General features: G+C 44.8%; 1 protein-coding gene across 2 annotated transcripts in view; it reads right to left on the bottom strand.

Annotated features, from left to right (window-relative positions):
• FANCD2 (FA complementation group D2) overlaps positions 1 to 22,588 on the bottom strand; it is a 1,050,809-nt gene that overhangs the window by 988,680 nt on the left and 39,541 nt on the right. For both annotated transcript variants that reach the window (XM_085625116.1, XM_085625117.1), the window contains exon 5: positions 246 to 349. In XM_085625116.1, the coding sequence (XP_085481242.1) occupies positions 246 to 349 (104 nt within the window). The remainder of the gene's footprint in view (positions 1 to 245; positions 350 to 22,588) is intronic.

Consider the following 22,588-nt stretch of genomic DNA (forward strand, 5'->3'; position numbering starts at 1 on the left):
GAGGTTAGAGATGTTAAAAATTCAAATAAAAGACATTAATAAATTCATGCCAAAACTGGAATTTTCGAAATGTTTAAAATGAAACTCATAAAAGTAGAGAAGAGAAATGGTCACACTATCTTAGCTCCCTAGCAAAAGACTAGGCTGACAAAATCAAACATGAAACCAGCATCATTTCATGAGTTACATCTTTAAATGCTCTGCGTGCGCTCATTTTACGTTAGTGACTACTGTGCGTCTTTCACCTTGTATCAGGATCTGGCACATGCTCACAGGGTAGGAGGCAGTTTCTAAACCTCTCTCTGTCTTCAATGTGAGATTCGAGACCGCTTATGAATTCTTGCACAATCTAAGAAAAAGAATAAGCATACATGTTAAAATAAGGACTTTAGTCGGACTGCAGCGATAGTTTCCATTTTGTTGGTAACTAAGATATTTGAAAATCATTGTAAATTTCACAAGATGGTCATGAATGAGGCTTGAGATAAAACATCAAGCAAATAAGTTAGCATCCTTCTTTTGCCAGATTACAAGTAGCATTCATTACATTCCTGTTAGAATTTGAAGCAGCTTTTGATCTTAAATGCATTTGTTTTTTACTTCTAAACAGGTGTTAACAAGACTCAAATGAGCATACTCCTTTTTATTTTCCAGATCTTCAAATACATTTAAAATATTTAGTAGAAATGGAATTAGGAAGTGGGGCGTGATCGGGTGCCCATTTTATGAGATGCTTCCTCTTGAGCTCCTGCGGCCTCCCTGTAAGCACCAGATCCTGCTATGGTGCCTCCCCAGAATTACCTTTATTTTGCAGGGGCGGTCGGGGACATATTAAATAGGAAGGGTGCAAAAAAAAAAAAAAAAACATTTACAAAAAAAAAAACAAGAAGTAAATACGTTTCACTTACCATACAATGCATGTCCAGATGTTATCCTCTATGTTCTGCAGCATGTCCTCGATGTTCTTGGCTCCAGACCTAGCGCAAGGTCCCACAGCCAACTCCCTTATCGAATCAATACGCTGCTCTCATGCTCTTGAGCATCATGAGTGAAGTGTCTCGATTGGCTGAAGTGGGCTGGCTCTCCACTCCTAAAGGCACTGGAGGCCTGAGCCTGCTCTCCAACCCAGCTGTCAAAGAAAGCTGGGTTGGAGAGGTTCGAATTGCAGTAGTTGGTCTGGCTGTAGCAAGGTAGCCGGCCAAACCAACATACGCACTTCAAACTGAAGTGGCAACTCCTCACTGTTGCCAATCAGCAGAAGTGGCGCACTGGCCATGGACCCACACTGCACTTGCTAGCAGAGAGTAAAAAACTAAATGGTAATAAAATCCTTTTATTGCCATTTTATTTTTCACACTTTCTGAGTAGCAGTGTGTGTGTGGGGGGGGGGGGGACACTCCTCCGCTCCTATGGAGGAACCACCGCTGCTATTTGGTAGAGAACAGACTGAGGAACTATGGGGCACCCAATGAATGCTAACTGAGGATGAAGAGGATGCCCACACATAGCAAAGGAAATGCAGTGTGGTCTAAGTGGTGATGGCATGCCAGGGGCACTCTGGTAGCAGTGATCCATCCAGGATCTGTGGAGCAGTCCAGAGTGGTGCCCACAGTGAAGAGGACTCGGGACGCTGCCGACAGGCAGCTTTGGGCAGCAGACACTGACTGCTGGACAGCAGGCAAGATTAACAGTGCATGCTTTCTCCTGACCAACTGAACAGCACCGAACAGGCCAGAGGAGAACGGGGATTTGTGGGCTCTGGTCAAAAAGATCTTTAATGCAAGTCAGCCTGAGAGTGCCAAGGCAGCCACTGCACATAGGTGAGTGGCTGCACAACTAATGAGAACTTGAAACAATCTCATTGGAAGCAAAACTATGCCAACATTTGAGCCATAGTACAATAGTACATGGAAGGCCATGCGACTGGTAACCTATATGCAGGGACTACAATTTGACAAGATGCTTCTGTTGGCATAAACTGTGACCATGGGATTTGACACAGATTTATCTACAGTGCAGCTCACCATCAGCAGCTCGAATCTACAAAAAGGTGGCATAAGGGACTTTGAGAAACAAGACTACTACCATCAAAAGGGTGAATGCTTAGGTCTATGGGACCTATGTGAATTGCTGTAATGCTGCTCACACCTGTTTGAGTGGCACTTGAGATCAATCTCAGAGGTGTTTGATTCCGAACAGTATCAAAGAAACAGACAGACAAAAATGAAACCCAAGACTCTTAAGCGATTGGGAATAAGCTCTGAGACACTCCCCAATAAAACAAGTGCTAAGAAAGGACTGCTTTTGGAAGAAGAAAACGAGAGAACTAAGAGGGACCACATTGCACCTGTCATCACCATCTCCAGAGAAGCATTAGAGAACAAGATACATGCAATTATGATAGATGTCATCTTATCACGTAAAGGCTACAAGAAAATCACTCTAAGTCCTATGATGAATGAAACCTTTCTCAGTCAGCTAACCTCACAGGTTAGGGGAGGACTCGGAGTGATGCTTTTGACACAGCAACATCACAGTGATGGGACTACTGAGAGAGAGAAAAAGAGAGCTCAAGCAGGATTACTTTCCTGGAACGCTGGCTCAAAAACATTCACAAAACAATGGGCGTGCTCTCCTTCGTAGAGCACCCCAGAGACCAAAAATAGTGATAGGGGACGCGCGCATACCTTGATTGCTGTTTTGCTGCCTGTTACTTTTCGAGCCTGCCGTGAGGGGAACGGCTTGTGTTGGGGGCACCTCAGTCCTGCCTCTTTGCCTCCGATATTGCCTCTGCCACCATTGCCGTGAGGGGAACGGCCCTGGGAAGACTACATCCCCCAGAGACTACAGCGCCCGGCGCGCACTGCACACGTCATCCTACCGCGCCCGGGTCCTATTTCAGGCCCTCAGCAGTCTCGCAGCGCGGGACGCGCGCGGGCAGCGCCCGGGCCAAGCCCGGGCCAAGGGCGGGCCCGTCCTTGCCCGTCTCTGACCGAATTTGACTGGGCTGGGCCACACCTCTAACGCTGCTGCTGTGGCTGTATACTTAAGGTAGAAGGGCGCATTTACATTGATTGGAGTCGCAAGTGCTTAATATATCTCATTGTCCTGCTCTACAGGTCATTATTTCATACTGTAATTATTCTGCATTGGTGGTATAAAATATTAACATCTAACTGACCCCATCTAGGTTACCTACTATATTGGTCTTAGTGTTGTGTATATACCATATGATGGCGACTAAAGGGAAACGTACCGGTGGGTGTGGGTCTGTGACCGGTACTCTTGACCATTTCATTACTAGAGCTGTATCAGTTCTAGAGCATGAACTTGCGATTACTGAGCGACGCCTGTCCACAGAGCTAGTACAAGCCAGACGCTCATCCTTAGGAATTCTGGCATTGGCAAAATCTCCTTTGAATCTAGCAGGCCAGGATAAAGGTGATTTAGTTCCACGGGAGAACCCTGGGGTTAGTACCTCTATATCGCAGATCTGTAGAGAAGTGAGTGATGTTCATGGTGATTCAGGCGACATTGCCATAACAACACGCAGCCCCCCCGATACTACTAAATCTGTTTTAACCTACCCGCAGACAAGGGCTAGCAGAAAAGCTGCAAATCCTCCCAACCCTAAGAGGAAAAGAGTTGGGATATCCCAGGGAGGGAGAAAGGCCAAACACCCTAATGTTACGGAAAATCCTCCAACGGGGGTGATTCAGGACGATGATCATTTATCACCAGGTGAGAATGCTACTAGGCACATAGATCAGCCCCAATCGAGCAATATGATTCCCCAGATAGAGAAAATGGTCCGTTCTCTGTTACTACCACTGCTGGAAAGGGTTAAGTTGGTTAGTGAAAAGGTCGATCGACTAGAACAAACTGTCTTAGACAATTTTTGTTCACTTAAAAACGTCATCAAACTAGCTACTAAGGAAAGGGATAATCTTTTAGGGGTGCCTTCTACTCTTCCCACTCTCCCGCTGGTATCTTCTGACTATGAAGCAATGCCTGGGGTTACTCCTGAGGTTGCTCTCCCCAAGGCTCAGGTTATTGACAATTCTATTAATCAACGTGTTGACCGTGAGGGGGATAACCCTACGATTGTGTGTAGTACCAATGCTGGAAAAAAGCGCGAGAACAAGGGAAGGATTTTGGAATCTGGGGCTAAAAACAGTACATTGTCAAGGGCTCACATACATTTGCCCCCTGCTTCTACTCCCTATGTAGCCGTACTGACAGGAGTCCCGGAATTAAAAGAAGGTGTAATGGAATCCTATCAGCAATTGAAAAACAAAGTCACCTTCTGGCTAAATAGGAACAGGACCGATCCCGAATTATTTGGACGGAAAGATCCTTTTTGCTAGAAGGGTTAGCTGGGTAGGCCCAAGACCCAAAGATGTTCCTGGGGACTCCATTATTGTCAACTTTGGAGATAGTCGTATAGTGCATTATATCTGTGACACTCGACTGGCTTGTGACCAGTCAAAAATTGGGGTACACGATCTAGGGTATTTTTACAATTTCAATCCCAATATTCCTGCAGGATTTAGTTCAGTTCTGAAAAATTGGGAAGCGAATGACCTGTGCTACCCAGTAGCTCTTGCCTGACCGGTATCTGGGACGCCGTTCCTTATTGCATCCCCTAATCCAAGCATTCCAGCCGGAGAGCCTAAGTTTAATGAAAATGTATATTATTCCCCCGTTAATGGGATGGCTGAGATAGTAGATGTACTAACCCCCGAACTGTCTGGGGAAATGCAAAGTGGACGTGAGCAGTCTTGTGCTGACCCTGCACATGTTCATGGCCAAGGAAGGGAGGGGGGATCAATGGTTTCCTGGAATATTGCAGGCTTAAAGTCAAAAATGGACTCCCCGGAATGGTTAGCTTATATAGGCGACTTTGATGTCTGCCTCGTCCAGGAAACCTGTTCCTGTGAGCCCCAGTTTTTGCAAGGCTTCTTGAATTTTTATGTCCCCGCAACCCAGGGTCCTAGGGGGCGTCCAATGGGAGGCCTGGTAACTTGGGTTCGACAGGATGTATTCCCAGAAGCTTGTGCAATATTAACTAGGTCTGAGGATATCCAACTAGTCAGGGTATCACTTGGGATCCTGGGTGACCTGTATATCTACAACTTGTATTTGAGAGACCCCAATAGGACGGGATCCCAGGTTTTGGCTCACTTAGTTTCCCTTATAGACCAGTACTCGGGTGAGAGGCGAGTGCTCGTCGCTGGGGATCTGAATATTACCTTCGAACCACTTTTAGACCCTGACTCTGGGTGGGGTGTTGACCCTGTGGAAGATCAATTGTGGGGGGTACCTGTGCTTGATCTCAGTCCAATAAAAAGGTGGACTGAGATTATTGTCCAGGTTAATGCTCTCTGCTATGAGTACGGTCTGAAGGCCTTGAATGGGAGGACGCCAGGTGATAAACAAGGGGCGATGACATTTGATAACGGTCGACACTCCAGTAGGATTGATTATGTTTTATGTAGCTTGAAACTATGGCAATCTGTTCTAGATATGGTTGTTGAGGCTAGAGCTGAGAGTGACCATAACCCTATCTGTGTAACTCACCGATGGTGGTCTAGTAATCGCCTACTAGCCGGGGAGACGGATCCGAGCCTGCCTGAGGTAATTTCAACAAACGATATGCGTAGACTTAAGTGGGGTGAGCTCGAGCATAGCATCCTGGCTATCGCCGATATAGACAAGAAATTAGCTGATTCCATTGCTGAGCTCGAGGGTATGCTAAATTATGTGCCAAGCAGTGTCGAAGTCACTGAATCCCATGATAAGTTGTTTGCCGAAATAGGCTCGTATTTTATGAAGCCTATGAGGAACAAGAATAAGGCTTCAACTAAGAGAAATAGATGGTATGACGACGCTTGCAGAGAATCTAGGGCCAACCTGGTGATAGCTCTGTCTAATGGAGGAAAGGATTGTGTCCGTTTCGCCAGACTTACATACAAAAAAGCTGTAAGAATGGCCAAAAAGAACTGGGACGAACAACGTTGGCTTGATTTAAAAAGCGCTTGTCGTACTAGAGACTCCCGATTATTTTGGAACATTCTTAAGTGGGACAGAGGTGGGCGGCCTGATAGTCCTTCCAATTATGTCTCACAGGTGGAGTGGGTCCATTATTTTAAACCCCAATATGCCTGCGATTTCTCGTTTAATTTTGCATGGGCGCCAAATTATGCTTTTTTTTCCCAGGGTCCCTTTTGCATCCAAGACGCTAAAAGGGCCCTGGGTTCAGTCACCAGTGGACGTGCCCCTGGCCAGGATAGGGTTCCTTCGGATGTTTTTCTCCATGACAAAGATAATTGGAGTAAGTACATAACCCTACTGGCTAATGCTGTGGCTGTAGGCGCACCAGTTCCTAAATCATGGAGGGGGGCTGTCATCATCCCTGTATTTAAGAAGGGTGATAGGACGCTCCCAGGAAACTATAGGCCAATTAGCCTTATTGATTCTATCCAGAAGGTGGTAGGGAGGATGGTCCTGAACCAAATTCAAGAGTGGATCGATGATAACAACATCCTGTCACCCTTCCAAGCAGGTTTTCGTAAATTAACCAGCACAGTGGACCAAGTCTTTTGCTTTGTCCAGCTCCATTGGAGGGTGGTGACATTGGGAAAGGGCAGTCTCTACGCAGCTTTTGTTGATTTAAGAGCTGCCTTTGACCTTGTTCCCCGCCACCGGTTGTGGGCAGTTCTCGAGAGGCTAGGTCTCCCCAAAGAAATTTTGACATTGGTTATGCGATTGCACGAGTCCAATTATGCTAGGATACAGTGGGGTGTGGCAGGTGAGGACACCCCTGAGTTCCCGGTCGAGCGTGGTGTGCGACAAGGTTGTACTATGGCACCCACGCTCTTCTCTCTTTATATTAATGGGATAGTTGATCTCATGCTTTCTGTTAATACCGATGCTCCAAGGTTGGCTGGTGTTTCCATTCCCATATTAATGTTTGCAGATGATACGCTTATCGTATCTAGAACATCTAATGGTCTGCAAAAAGCCCTCCGCCTGTTTGATGATTTCTGCCTCGATCATGGTTTGGAGGTCAATGTGGCAAAAACAAAATTCATGGCCTTCAACCCTCATAGTAGCTTCCGAGGGAAAAGAGTGTCCATGAATGGGCAATCTCTAGAAATGGTAACCAACTTTACGTATCTTGGTATGCAAATTTCAAGTAGCAATAACTGGCGTAAGCATCTTGAAATGGCCTCCCTGCGATTTAAACAGCTAACTGGTGCCCTGAGTAGGGAATTTAATAGGTCATTCACAAAACCAATAAGCCCGGTATTGCAAGTTTATGAAGCGAAGGCCCTAAACTCTGTGCTCTACGGGGCGGAGCTCTGGGGTTTTGATCAGCTGGCTACTTTGACCAGTGTGGAGCATAAATTTTTTCGAAGCATAACTGGTCTTCCCCAGAGCACCCCTCTGATCCCACTTAGGTATGATCTGGGCAGGAGGTCTATTAAGGATATTGCAAGGCTCCGTCCGGTTTTATACTGGCGGAGACTTTGGACTACTCCTGAACTTTCCCACTATGCTAATGGCCTTATGGACATTATAAAAACCGATGTATTCCATAAAATTGAGTGGCTGAAGAACTTACATGCGTCTTTAAAAGACATGGGTATGGAGGGGATATGGAATGACCCAGCGGCTGCCCAGTTTCCATCAAAAAGTTCTCTTAAAATAGCATACTGGGAAAGAATAGATTCCCAGGTATTGAGTAGAGCTACAGGGATGTCCGGTAACTTTCTCGAGTCCAAAGACTCCCCTAGTCTTGAATTATACTGGGATCTGGTCACTAATGTGGGTGATAGAAAACTCTACTTTCAGTTTAGAGCTGGCTCCTTGCCTCTTAGATTTTTGACTGGAAGGTGGGCTAGGAAATCGGAATTGCAGTGCCCTGCATGCGGGGCTGTAATAGAAACAACTCCCCACTTCCTGTTTGCCTGTCCGGCATTTACTATTCCAAGGCGTGTTTGGCTTTCCCCCATGTGCAAGACTCTTGGCACAAGGAGCTGCGCTGTGGCATTACGCATTCTGCGCACTAGCTCTTCAACAACAGTTTCTGTCGCATTGGCAAAATATTTGGGCTGGGCATGGGCATTGCGGAGAAAAGCAATTAAGCGTACCCTTGATGGTCTTTAATGAATTCAGCGTCTGGCTTCTCCTTTTAATTCTTGAATTAGGGATAACTTAAAAGAGTCTTTTATTATTATTATATGTCAGTCCATCGATGTGTTTAATGTATTTTTTAAATGTATTTTAATGTATTTATTGAAATCTATGTTTTATGTACTATGTTTGTGTCTTTTATGATTGTTTTAAATCGAATAAAGACTGATGATGATGATGATAGGGTTACTATCCTACAGGTGGCACGAAAGGCCGGTCATAATGTGGCATTATTTGGGCAATAACAGAAAAGTCATGATCGTGCATTAGATCTGCATTAACAGAGGTCTACCTTCCTGGCACGGACGTGAAAATGAGAGACATGGGAATGCAGTACACGCCCCTGGTCCAGTTACACCTGACAGAGCTGGCTGAAGGACTCACCCCAGCAGAGACTCTCCACTACCTACATGCAAGAGTAGTAGGATGCAGCACCTGAGAGATAATCCATAAAGAATTCCAATGAATCACAAGAAGAGGTCACAGATTCTGGGACAGACATGGATCATTTTAATGGGGGAGGGCTGCAGTGAACCCAAGGTTACCTCCAGATCTGCAGATGACACAGTTTGAGCTCAGACTGCTGGTTTATGCTTACAAGAGAACTTGTAACGAAACCTTATATACTTGAACTAATTTAGACAATTGGATATCAATCAGGGAGTGATAATTGGATATAACTGTTAGGAGAGCAGCGGAGCAATGCCTCCCTCTATTCTTGTCTCTATATGCGGCAGCCTGGGAGTTTATGGATTGCTTAGGTTTTGGTTGGAGTCCAACCTAGAAGGTGGTACTGCTGCGGACTATTTCTGGTGGGTGTGTTGTACAGCAAAGTTTACCGTATTGCACTGATACAAATACTGAAAATAGCAGTCACAAAGTTAACTTTGAATAAGAGGTTGAGAGGTTCAGTGGCCAGCTTGAGCAAGTATACGTTCTTGACATGGCATGTTAGGAGGTTTAATAATTATGTTAAAAGGTACAAGATTTACTGATACATCGCCTTAGCTTTCAATATCTGGGGATTTACATCTGTTAAGTGTGTTGTCACATTTAAGCAATGTCTTTAACAGTGCAGACATAGAATTTGGAGTCATTTTCCCCGGGACCCAAAGATTAGTGATCCAGAAACCATGAGACTGCTGCATCTAATTTAGTCAATATGATTGGATGTTTAGAGCACTGATAACACCTCAGGCTTGAGTATAATTGGTGTGGAAACTGAAGAATATACTTGGCACTTACACAAATCTCAGTGCACACTGCAAATTTGTTTAACCTACATTGTAAATCAGCTTGTGCCTACACATGAAGGCATCAAATCCGCATTACTAGCAAATATTCAGATCTATTACTTTCAACAACACAGTTGTACTTACGAGGCAAATTAACACCCAGGACCACACTCCGCACAGCGCCAACCACCTTCTACAAATATCGGTCACTTTCAATCACCCTGACACCACAAATGACAGTGGTAATTATTCTTAGATTCAGTACCTAGAGAGATAACTAAGCATCAACTTTGTGAGTTTTTCAAGGACTATTTCTTCTGATGCTTCACCACAATCGGCGCACTCTTATACTCTTATTCATGCTTGGCACCCTATCCCGGTATGCTCCGGTTACATTGCGCCCACTACCAGCACCAATCAACCCACTCAGAGCTACGAGTCGCCATGTACAATACTAGCAGCAAGATTCAGCCAGGTAGTCAGCCAAGCTCGCCTGGCCTTTTGAGCTGGGGAGGAGAGACAGGTAAGCGATCATGTCTGAACATGGATTGGGTAGTGGAAGCTTGTGGAGGGAAGGAAACTGGACAACAACTAAGGCTTTGGAGAGCATTAGAGACATGCAACAGGAGAGAAGAATCCTGAGAGAATACATTTCTCACATGTGTATGCACAAACACAATCAAGCAAGCACAGCAAAAATGAGCGAACAGCACAGAGTCAGTAATGACAGGAGTCATATGCTGCAGTGCCTTAAACTCTAATCCACAGGAACACAGGATAGAAAATATACCTATGAGGCTAGTCTACCTACAGAAACAGAGCAGAGATCACATGTAAAACAGGAGTATTCCACATTTAAATTTTTGTGATCTTTCCTGATAACCATCATCCTTCAAACTGATTTATTCCGAATGTAGTTGATCTGTCACATAACCACCGTTAGTGCTTTATAAAGTGAATGTAACTTCTCTCTTATAACGACTAGCATAATAAGGCTTTATACTGCTAAAACCCCGGCTAGTACTGTGCACTGGCTACAGATGGGCTGTGGACTACAAGCTATTTTTTCCTGGCATGGTAAGGGGAAGTAGGCTTTGACATGAATGGGTTCCGCAGTACAGCCTCCGAGTGCATTAGCTACATCATGTGGCTACATCATCAGGCTGCTGTGGCTGAGACATCGTAGTGTAATGTCCAGGCGTCCGGATTGGTTTCCCGAAAATAGTGCCAGTGGAGTTTAAGTGAAGTGACGAAGTAAGGTGAAAGACAAGGCCGTCTGGTCCATCAGAATTCTGAAGAACCACCTGGTTTCAGAAAGAAACACTGGAGGTAGCGCTTGCTTTAAAGGGACTAGATCCTGGCTCTCAAGGCTACATGTCTCCCCGTTGAAAGGTCCCTTGGAGTGGGAAATCGCTGATGATGATTTGCGGACCCCAGAGCTTAGGATTTTGGGTGGTGGGGAGAATGGGCGGGTTGTAGGACAAGACCAAAAACCTTCTAAGCACTATGGCTCCACTGGGCTCCCAGCAGCTGACTGAGGACACACAGCAGGTTAGATGGTGAATGGTGCATGAATGATCAGTCACTGCCAGCCTTGGCAGGGAGGCGTCTACCCAGCAGTGAGATGCAACACCTCTCACAAGACTCCATGATTGCAAAGTCTTTTACTGATCCTACACAGAACTGTGACCATGTGAAGGACAGTGAGAACAGTGAGGAAATATGAATTTTTATGATCGATTGTGTCCCCTATCTTAGACCCCAACGGCTCCATGTACATGCTACAAGTACATGTATGTTCCCTCCACTTCAAGCTATGAAGACGCAAATACAATTGTGTCCAACGTTAACATGTCCTCTTTCAGATCCGCCATGAATGGGTCGGATATTCCGTTCCTAAGTATGCCTTGCCACCGCCTTTATATGGTATACTTTTCACGTTTTTCAGCTCTGGCAAGGTAGGCCCTGAATTCTGCCATCGAGCTTTTCCTGCCTTCTGCCTCTGAATGCTCCGGCCTGGACCTGCATCTGTATCCATGACCTTTGTCTTACTTCCTGCGCGGCTAACGGTGCCTGGCCCGGCCTGTTGCCTGCCAAAACTGTATTCAGCCTTCAAGTTATCTGCTCCGCTCCTCGAAAAATGCATTCCTGTCTAGTAGTTTAGGTAAACATCCTTCCAGCTACAGAGCAAAGGGCCCGGCCTTACTGTCTCCGTGCAAGTAATTCATGGCTTCTGTTGCCATGGTAGGCCCATGCCCCCTCGCATCTCATGTAGACACATAGACGCTTATACACGCACTAGAAGTCAGTATAGGATAGCCTCTGCCTGAGAGACCTTTCCTTCCAGATAATACAGTTCCTTAAACACAAGATATTAGATACGATTTGGGATTAGGTTGTTCTGACATCCCAGACTTCTGTCTCCTCATGTATGGCTAAATGTCAAGTCCCCTTCACCCTCCAGTTACACGTCAATCACACGTCATGCTACTGTGCGCGCATATTTGGCATGTATTTCTGCTGACTTTGCAGGATTCTCTTATGGATCCACCCACCTGTGTCATCATCAGAATGACGTTTCTAGTACACGCCCTCATGCACGCCTATTGTAACGCCCTTATTCATTACGTATGTGTATTCTTATCTCTCTTCTCAGCTGTTACGCCTTCTGCATATGTCTTCACTGTAATGCATTTACTATATATATGATAACCTGTCAATAAACTATCGCTCTATCCATTCCCGAACCTTCGTGGTGACGGAATCCGATTGCCTGGTTCGAACCAATTCCTTTGTAAGGAATAAACCCATTTTTAAAACCTCAAATACCACGGATTCTGCCTCTTATTTTTACTGAGTTATTCTTATTGAATTTTACCGCATAAATTAAGTCTAGGTAATTAAAATTTACCACATAATTGGCGCCCGAATAGGGACACCTCTCACACCCCACGCGCCGGAGGTGCGTTGCAGACCCGGTCTCCTGCCACAGCCGGACGGACAACTACGCGTACCCGCAGGATTTCCTGTATCTCCCTCAGGCCAACGGGGGTGACTGAGGCTGCGATCAACACCCAGACGAGGCGGTGAGGAGTGCGGAGGATCCCGACCAGAGCCTAGCTGAGAGAGCAAGATCCGAGGTATACAGAGGCCCAAGTTCCGAAGTATCTAAGTCACGAGTCGAGTCCAGTCCAGTTTGGTCTAGTCCAGTCCAGACTTCCGAGGCCTTCTGTTCCGTTCCGTGCTTCCCGGTGAGTACCGTTGCTGGGGACGCATCTAGACGTGCGCATTGGTTTGTGCCGGTCAAGACGGGTTTGGGTACACAGACCTGGTCTGCACTGTTTCAGCAGTGTATCTGTACTGTTTAGCAGTACATCCAGTATTATGCAGTTAACTAGTTTTATTCTAAATTATCATTGTTCGTTTTAAAATGTTTTAATATGTTTTAAATGTCGTGGTATGAGTGATTGTTCGATCTTCATTACTGTGTTTATTGTATTAATTGTGTTCAAGTCCGAGTAAGAGCCAAGTAGCAAGTTTAAGATGCCGTTATTCTCGAAATTAAGACAGATAAAAACTAGAAAAGGGATACTCGAGGAAGCCGTTCCCATTCCACCTAGGGACACTCCAGGGTACTTTATGTACCATAAGCACGGCCTAGATGCCGTATTATATCTCGAATTATGGGTAGACTACACCAAGGATTTAGCAGAAAATCAGAGATGGCCCGTTGCTGGGACATGGGATGCAGATTGCATCATGAGAGTAGAAGAAGCATTATGGAAAAAGAAAGCCAGACAGTCACAGAAAGATGCCATTGAATTATGGCGTAAAGAATCGCATAGACGCACAGAGAAAGCGCTCAGAAAAGAAGAGAAAAGTAGGGAGGATTCAGACAAAGCCCGAGAAAACGTATTAATTGAGGAAGGTATCCGAGCAAAAGCAGAACAAGTAGACAGACAACGAAACACTCTTATGAATGGTATGTATCCTCTTCTGGCCGAGGGTTTACCTAAGGCCACCCTGGAAGTACCAAAAGATCTGCCACCTCCATTGCTTCCGACTAAACTGCACCCCAAGACCGCAAAGGACATTTTCCTTTCTTCCTATTTAGACGATGTAGCCCCCGAATATGTTAATACTCCGCCGCCACGCACACCGCCTGCTAATGGCGCTCGACCCCGAGATAATCCGCCCCCACTTCTGCAGCAACATACTCCTGCATCCGTTCCAAATCTTCCACCCGTTCCTCCACTTCTTCCTGCACCTATTCTTCCTACCTTACACCCAAAGAATCCTTTTGGACCTAGCACCTCAGGAGGTGCGACAGGAAGTTTTCATACGCCGCCATCAGTGCGTCGATTGACTTATAGGGATCTAGCACACCAACGTACACCTCAAACAGCGAATTATGACATATTTAAAGAGCCTCTTACAGACTGTAGATATGATCCAGTACCCGGTAAAGACGACAGAATGATGCTATCATCAGTACGTCTACGACGAGTTGCGAACTATTTAATGATACTACCAGGAATGATTGAACATCTAGACAAAATATATCACTTTGTCCAAACAGGGCAAGGTCCTGAAAGTATTGGCGAGGCCATGGCATACCAGAAAGTGGACACGCAAAAACTGTTGTTACGCTTCTTTATAAACTGCCTGATAAGACACAGAGATAGGCCAGGTGTAGACGCGGAAGAAATGAGAGCCCTTAACAAATGGGGCCAGAATATAGCAGACGGAAAACATGATAAACAGAATAGTATAGAAAGTATGTACCGAAGGATCAGGAAAAAAGTAGAACAAATATGTGAAAAAGAACAGCCTGAAAGAGAAACAGATGCAGATAAAACTGAGTCCTCAGGCGATGAGGAACAGCTAGAAATGACAACAGGACAATTACAATTACCAGCTAGAGAAACGATAGCTTATGTAGGAAAAGGAAGATCCTTCAATAATCCAATACGTCCGATACGTCCAGAAAGTAGGAGAATTTTTCAAGCAGCCATGTCAAACCCAAAGACCCCTGAACATTTGTTTCAGGCTACTGACAAAATACTTCAAGAACGAATGGGGTACCATGTACTCGATTCTATGGATGAACAAGAATTGGCCAGGTCAGCAGTACAATGGGTTGACAGCTCTGATAAATATAGTGATGACGCGCTAGTACATACGTTTTTGAATCTTTCACCAGACGAACAGCGTTTAGCTGGTATATACATGATACAACATCTCCTTATATTGTATAAAGGCCAACACTCCGATCCTGGTCCCCTACCTGATATACTGATAGAACTACTCATGAATAAATGGAGAGGTCTAGGTACCGATCTAATTAAAGTAATTCTAGAATATCGACACAGATATAGTGCCTTTTTGTGTCCAGAACATGATCCAGCTCCCTCCATGGAAAGAAAGACGTATTACATAGACAGACAGAATCCCTTACGCGAAGTGCACCCAATTAGAAATGATGATAATACTTTTAGACGCGTGTTTGTGTACACGCCTATAACTAAAATAGAACTATTGGAAATGAAAAAATTAGTGCCCAGCCATGACAGAGATCCAGCAGGTTTCCACCGTGAAATAAAAGACATGTTACTCATGGGTGATTATACCTATCCTGACATTATGAAAATATTGAAAGTATTATTGCCTGCCGGTATTTACGAGAAACTCAAAGAAAAAGAGTGGGAGGTGGGAGAACAAAAGATTGATTGGACAGCATTAGAAAACGAAGAAAATGCCCGAACTGCAGGCCTAGGGCTTGGAGACAAAACTAAAGCGTTACCAGGATTATTAGTACAAGTATTGCCACGTTTATTAACTACGAAAAAGGAAGACTGGGGAGCAATCTCAGCTTGCAAACAGAAACCCGATGAAGACACTAGTGATTTTTATTCCCGATTTGAAAAATGTTTTGGTATTAATAGCGGCCTGAAAGCAAGTAGCGATTCATATCCACATCTTTTTGTAACAAAATTAGTTGAGAATTCCTTGCCTCAGGTTAAGAACAGAGTATTGAAAGTAGAGAGCTCTTGGCAAGCTAATACCCCGTCACAAATGTTACAAATGTTACAGTACCACCAGAATAGAATTAGAGAAGAACAAGAACACGAACAAAGACGTATGAAAGACACGAAAATGAAAATGCTCGTCGCCCAGTTAGTTCCAGCTGACAGTCATAAAAAGGGTGCGACACAGTCAAGTAATTCAGCGGTTCCCGTTAAAGGGACATGCAACTATTGTAAACAGCCAGGTCATTATATAAACGATTGCGCAGTTCTGAAACATAATATCTCTACGGGTAAAACCAAGGAGAGACCACGTCCGCCTAGACAGGATCAGATCCAACAACAAGTACCTCAGAATGTACAGCCTATGCAAGCTGCACAACAGACCGTAGCGGTACCACAGTCACAGCCTATTGCCGCAACACAGAACACGACACAACAGATGTACCAGTATGCACAAAATGACTATCCCGATTATCAGCGATACACATGAAACAGCCTAGAGAGGGAAGTTGGCTTACCCCTTATTGAGGTTCCCGTAGATCAAGAGGGTCCTTATGTACATAGTCAAGTATTAGGGAAAGACAGAAAGTTCTTAATTGATACAGGGGCAAGCAGAACAACTATAAGTCACGACGAAGTTCCAGGGGCACCCCTCTCAGGCTCACAGAATATTTCCCTTGGATTTTCAGGAAAGCCTATTGTTAACGAAGTATCGCAACCTCTTCCTCTTGCAGTTGGTCCATTGACACGGACTACAGATCTATTGCTTACAAAATCATGCCCAGAAAACTTGTTAGGTATAAAGACACTGAAAGCTCTAGGAGCTGTAATATGTTGTTACCCGGCGGTGGTACGACTATTTTTGCGTGACTTTAAAGGTCACTATGTATTTAGAGACATGGATCACCGGTTACAGAATGTCCCTGCACATTTATGGGCACAAGGCCCCGCTGATGTAGGTTGTATGCACATTACACCATATCGAGTCACACTCAAAGCAGGAGTGGTATTACCACGAATTCGACAATACAAGTTACCTCCAGATGCTGTAGTGGCTTTGCTGCAAATCATTGACGAGCTCATTGCACAAGGAGTGGTTGTGGAAACCGACTCCAATGTGTGTAATTCTCCTATAATTCCGGTTCTTAAACGAACTGATCCAAAGGCACCACCAGTTTATCGATTAATTATTGATCTGCGCGAATTGAATAAATGCATTGTACCACAATATCCCGTGGTTCCAGATATCTCTTCATTATTGACAGCTATTGATTCAGAAGCAACGTTCTTTACTGTAATTGACCTCAAGAACGCCTTCTTTAGCGTCCCAATCGATCCGGAAAGCCAATATTTGTTCGGATTTTGTTTAAATGGACGAAGCTTCAAATTTGCACGCGCACCTCAAGGATTCACAGAAAGCCCCAGCATATACAGCCAAGCACTGAAAAGACAACTTGACAGTATCCACATGCCTGTTAACACTGCACTGCTTCAGTATGTCGATGATCTGCTGATCACCGCCCGAAGCGAACCCGAATGTGAAAAAGCATCACTGACGGTTTTACATTTTCTGGCCGACAAGGGGCACAAGGTGTCCCCTTCGAAGCTGCAATTCTGTGTTCAGCAAGTTGTGTACCTTGGGCACTTGCTGTCCAAGGGGGGAAGACAGCTCACACCTGATCGCATCCAGTTAATTGTAAACATGTCACCACCCAAGACACAAAAGGAGGTGCGGGCCTTCATAGGTCTCACTTCGTACTGTAGACAATGGATTCCCCAATATGCATTTCTAGTAAAGCCACTCATTCAGTTGACAACCCAGGAGGCAGCGACTTCGACTGTCCTCCCTTGGACTCAGGCACATACACAAGCTTTTGAAGACTTAAAGAAAGCCTTATGTCAAGCACCTGTTTTAGCGACACCATGTTACAGTAAGCCTTTTACACTCTTTGTTACAGAACGCGAAGGTACTGCCTTGTCAGTACTCACTCAGGAACAAGCAGGTTCACACAAGCCGTGTGCTTACTTTTCTAGCACATTAGATCCAGTAGCTCAGGCTCTGCCAACATGCCTGAAATCAGTCGCAGCGACAGCTTTAGCGATCAGACAAAGCGATTCCATAGTATTAGGACATCAATTGACAGTGCAAGTTCCACACTCCGTGGAAGTTCTTTTAAACCGAACTCAGACTCAGCACTTGACTATAGCACGACTGACAGGTTACGAATTAACATTGTTTCAGCCACACATAGAAATCAGACGTTGTAGTACATTAAATCCTGCCACACTTTTGCCATTAAGTGGAACAGACCCATTGGCACATGATTGTATTGAAGTCATTACAATTACGACGAAACCCAGACAAGACTTGACAGACATTCCATTACCAGATCCAGACCTGACACTTTATGTGGATGGTTCATGCATGAGAACAAGTACAGGAGAGTTAGTGGCCGCTTACGCAGTCACGACAGACACCGAAGTTATTGAAACAAATTGTATTGACACATTGTCAGCTCAAGCAGCAGAGCTCATCGCTCTGACACAAGCCTGTATTCAAGCCAAAAATAAGAGAGTCAACATATACACAGATTCACGTTATGCATTCGGAGTTGTACACGACTTCGGAGTCCTTTGGCGAGAGAGAGGTTATTTGACTTCTCACGGTGCCAACATTCAACACGGTCCCCTCATTCAAGCTCTGTTAGATGCAATACATCTGCCTACTTCGATATCTATCATGAAGTGCAAGGCTCATACAAAAGTCACCGATATCATTTCCCAGGGTAACGACCTAGCAGACCGAACAGCTAAGCAAACAGCACAGAATCGGATTCATGTAACTGACTTGACAAAGACAATAGTTCCGACACCGACACACTGCATGACAGTTAGGGATCCCGCCCTTGATGTAATTGACATACAGACGCATGCTACACCAGAGGAAATCAAGAAATGGACTGAACTAGGAGGGATCCAAACAGATCAGGGATGGATGACGAAGGGAAAATCTACATGGTTTCTCCCCGACTCAATGGTTCAAGTTATCATTAACACAATACATAGTCCAGCACATCTAGGAGAGAAAGCTATGTTAGACAGTATTCAAAACATTTGGTTTAATAAAAACTTACGAGCTGCAGCCAAACAGAAAGTCCGTACTTGCATGATTTGTTGTCAGTTCAACCCAGGTAAAGGCGTACCTGTAGAGCAAGGTGGATTTCAACCTCCTGATCACCCTTTTGAAGTCCTCCAGATGGATTATATCCAGATGGAACGATGTCGAGGATTCAAATATGTCCTCGTAGTTGTATGCGCTCTTTCCCGTTGGACAGAAGCATATCCAGTCTCAGATTACACTGCCCCGACCACTGCCAAACAGCTGGTTCGTGAATTCTTCCCACGGTATGGTTTGCCCCCTATCGTGTACTCAGATAATGGCCAACCGTTCTCATCCAAGCTAATGAAACACATTTCACTCCTGTTAGGCTATCAATGGAAATTCCACTGTGTCCGGCATCCCGAGGCAGCAGGTCTCGTGGAACGTCATAACCAGACTCTGAAAATTCGACTTTCTAAAATCTGTAGAGAGAAAGGCGTCGACTGGATAGTAGCCTTACCAGTTGCACTCTTTTACATGAGAATGATAGCACATTCTCGCACAGGGCTATCCCCGTACGAGGTGGTCTTCGGTAGGCCACCAAATATGTGGGGGACGCCTATACCTCGTAAAATCACTGATGTTGATTGTAATATGCTGACAGATTACCTTGCTTCCTTGATGTCTGCACTACAATCTTGCCGTTCACAGGTAGCTGCAGCCTTTCCCGACAACACCGAGGTGAAGCCCCATGAAGTGGTTCCCGGAGATTTTGTTTTCATAAGAAACTTCGACAGGAGGAGCCCGCTGGAGCCTCGCTGGCAAACGCCGAAATTAGTACTTCTGACCACGAGGACAGCAGTGAAGGTCGAGGGTCGTAAGGGTTGGCTACACTCGAGTCACATCAAGAAATTTCATGGACTGCCTTCTGATTTGAACTCTCAGCCCTGCCCCCCTCCACAGACTAATTCAAAACTCCCCCTGGTCGAGAAAAGTGATGCCCAGGAATACAAACTGAAACTAAGGTCTAGCAAGTCAGACAATTTGATTGTTTAAGTCCTCTCCTAGGTGAATCGGTTAAATTAGTCTCTGACATGTATCCTCTAGACCGAAATCGAGAGAGAGATGGACAGAAACAGCTCAAGAAACGTGCATATTGTAAATCACTTCATAGTCACTGTATAGTGACATTGTTGATTATGTTTTTTCTAAATCTTCTGATTATTGCTGCAAGTATACTGTTGCACATATACTATCCTATTTTCAAGCGTGCTCATTCTGCTTACAATGTTACTGCCGAACATTCTTTTAGCGAATTACCTTCACATGAGTTGCCCTATAGACTTGCGCTGCGCAACAACACATTCATTAGTATGTTACATCACTCCCATCAGGCCAGCAACGCTACTAATTGTTGGATATGTGGCCGACTCCCTCCCTATCAGAAATACAAGGGAGTTCTGCCTCTCTTTCCGTATCCATTCACACACAATGGTTCCTGTGGCGCATGGTTTAGTTTGATTAATTCTTTAGATTCAAATACCGTAGTTTACCAGAGCAACTGGGTATGGGGAAACCTGAACCTAGTTTTGCTTAAAGCCTGCTACCCTAACAAGGAGGGACTTCCCAAAAGGACAGGAACTGACCTAGAAAATGAAGTATATGGATTAGGTAACTTTACACTTAACCTCATGATTCTAAATGTTGAATCCGAAGCTGCACCAGTCTTGCCTGCTATGTCCGTATTACCAGTCAAAGGTGAATTATGTATAAGAAAGAATGGTTCAGTACACCTGGGTCATAGTAAATGTACTACTGTGATCGAATTCAGTGATAAAGGCAAGTCTACATTTAGAGCTTCCCGTCATTCCTACTTCATTTGTGGTCATACCGCATATATACGTTTACCTCTAGATTGGGATGGTACCTGTTACCTTGCATTCCTTCTGCCACCTGTTTTCCTAGCCCCTCCTGATTATCATAGAAACACCCATCTAGTACACAATAGACCCCAGAGAGATCTCCCGATTGTCGACTACACTGAAACAGCATGGGAACAATATACAGACTTCAATAAAGGTCTCTTTCCCTACATAGGTGTTGTCTCTAATAGTAAACTGATACGCAGATTAACCAGAACCCTTGAAGCAGTAGTGAATGAAACTACCTCTGCCCTAGGCAACTTAACAGAGGAGCAGTCTGCGATGCGGATTGTTGTTCTCCAAAATCGTCTTGTCCTTGACGTCATCCTGGCTGATAGGGGCGGAGCCTGTAGAATCATCGGATCAAGTTGTTGTGTTTTCATTCCAGAAAACGCGCCGTCAGTATATAAAGCCATAACTCGTCTTCATAAGATTGCAAGCCAGATACATCAGAATCCAGGCACCTGGACATGGTCCGGTTGGTTCTGGAGCGTGTTGTCAGCCTGGGGATGGAAAGTCCTATCCTTCCTAGGTATTGGCCTTCTCATAGTATTCAGTTGCTGCCTGTGTCTACAATGTGGACCAGCGATTTGCGGCCTGTGTGCCACATCATGTATTCCACGTTCAAGTTCTAATTCAAAATCCCGGAAGAAGAAAGAAGAGCAAATGATGTTACATGAACAGATTGATGGATTCCTGAGGATCGATATCTCATGAAGGGTCCGTAGGGGACAAGGAGGGAATGAGGAAATATGAATTTTTATGATCGATTGTGTCCCCTATCTTAGACCCCAACGGCTCCATGTACATGCTACAAGTACATGTATGTTCCCTCCACTTCAAGCTATGAAGACGCAAATACAATTGTGTCCAACGTTAACATGTCCTCTTTCAGATCCGCCATGAATGGGTCGGATATTCCGTTCCTAAGTATGCCTTGCCACCACCTTTATATGGTATACTTTTCACGTTTTTCAGCTCTGGCAAGGTAGGCCCTGAATTCTGCCATCGAGCTTTTCCTGCCTTCTGCCTCTGAATGCTCCGGCCTGGACCTGCATCTGTATCCATGACCTTTGTCTTACTTCCTGCGCGGCTAACGGTGCCTGGCCCGGCCTGTTGCCTACCAAAACTGTATTCAGCCTTCAAGTTATCTGCTCCGCTCCTCGAAAAATGCATTCCTGTCTAGTAGTTTAGGTAAACATCCTTCCAGCTACAGAGCAAAGGGCCCGGCCTTACTGTCTCCGTGCAAGTAATTCATGGCTTCGGTTGCCATGGTAGGCCCATGCCCCCTCGCATCTCATGTAGACACAGACGCTTATACACGCACTAGAAGTCAGTATAGGATAGCCTCTGCCTGAGAGACCTTTCCTTCCAGATAATACAGTTCCTTAAACACAAGATATTAGATACGATTTGGGATTAGGTTGTTCTGACATCCCAGACTTCTGTCTCCTCATGTATGGCTAAATGTCAATTCCCCTTCACCCTCCAGTTACACGTCAATCACACGTCATGCTACTGTGCGCGCATATTTGGCATGTATTTCTGCTGACTTTGCAGGATTCTCTTATGGATCCACCCACCTGTGTCATCATCAGAATGACGTTTCTAGTACACGCCCTCATGCACGCCTATTGTAACGCCCTTATTCATTACGTATGTGTATTCTTATCTCTCTTCTCAGCTGTTACGCCTTCTGCATATGTCTTCACTGTAATGCATTTACTATATATATGATAACCTGTCAATAAACTATCGCTCTATCCATTCCCGAACCTTCGTGGTGACGGAATCCGATTGCCTGGTTCGAACCAATTCCTTTGTAAGGAATAAACCCATTTTTAAAACCTCAAATACCACGGATTCTGCCTCTTATTTTTACTGAGTTATTCTTATTGAATTTTACCGCATAAATTAAGTCTAGGTAATTAAAATTTACCACAACAGAGAGTACAGAAAAAGTGTCTAAAGTCCCTATCCCTATTGAGTAGTAGGAGAGTGTGGCCAGGATTATGTTCGTACTGAACAGTTGAGGACACAGGGAAATACTAAGGGGTGAACAAGACAATCTAACAGGCTAATAGCTGTGCTTAAGATGGAACA

This window comes from Triturus cristatus, chromosome 9 (assembly GCF_964204655.1).
Source record: "Triturus cristatus chromosome 9, aTriCri1.1, whole genome shotgun sequence".
NCBI classification, from domain to species: domain Eukaryota; kingdom Metazoa; phylum Chordata; class Amphibia; order Caudata; family Salamandridae; genus Triturus; species Triturus cristatus.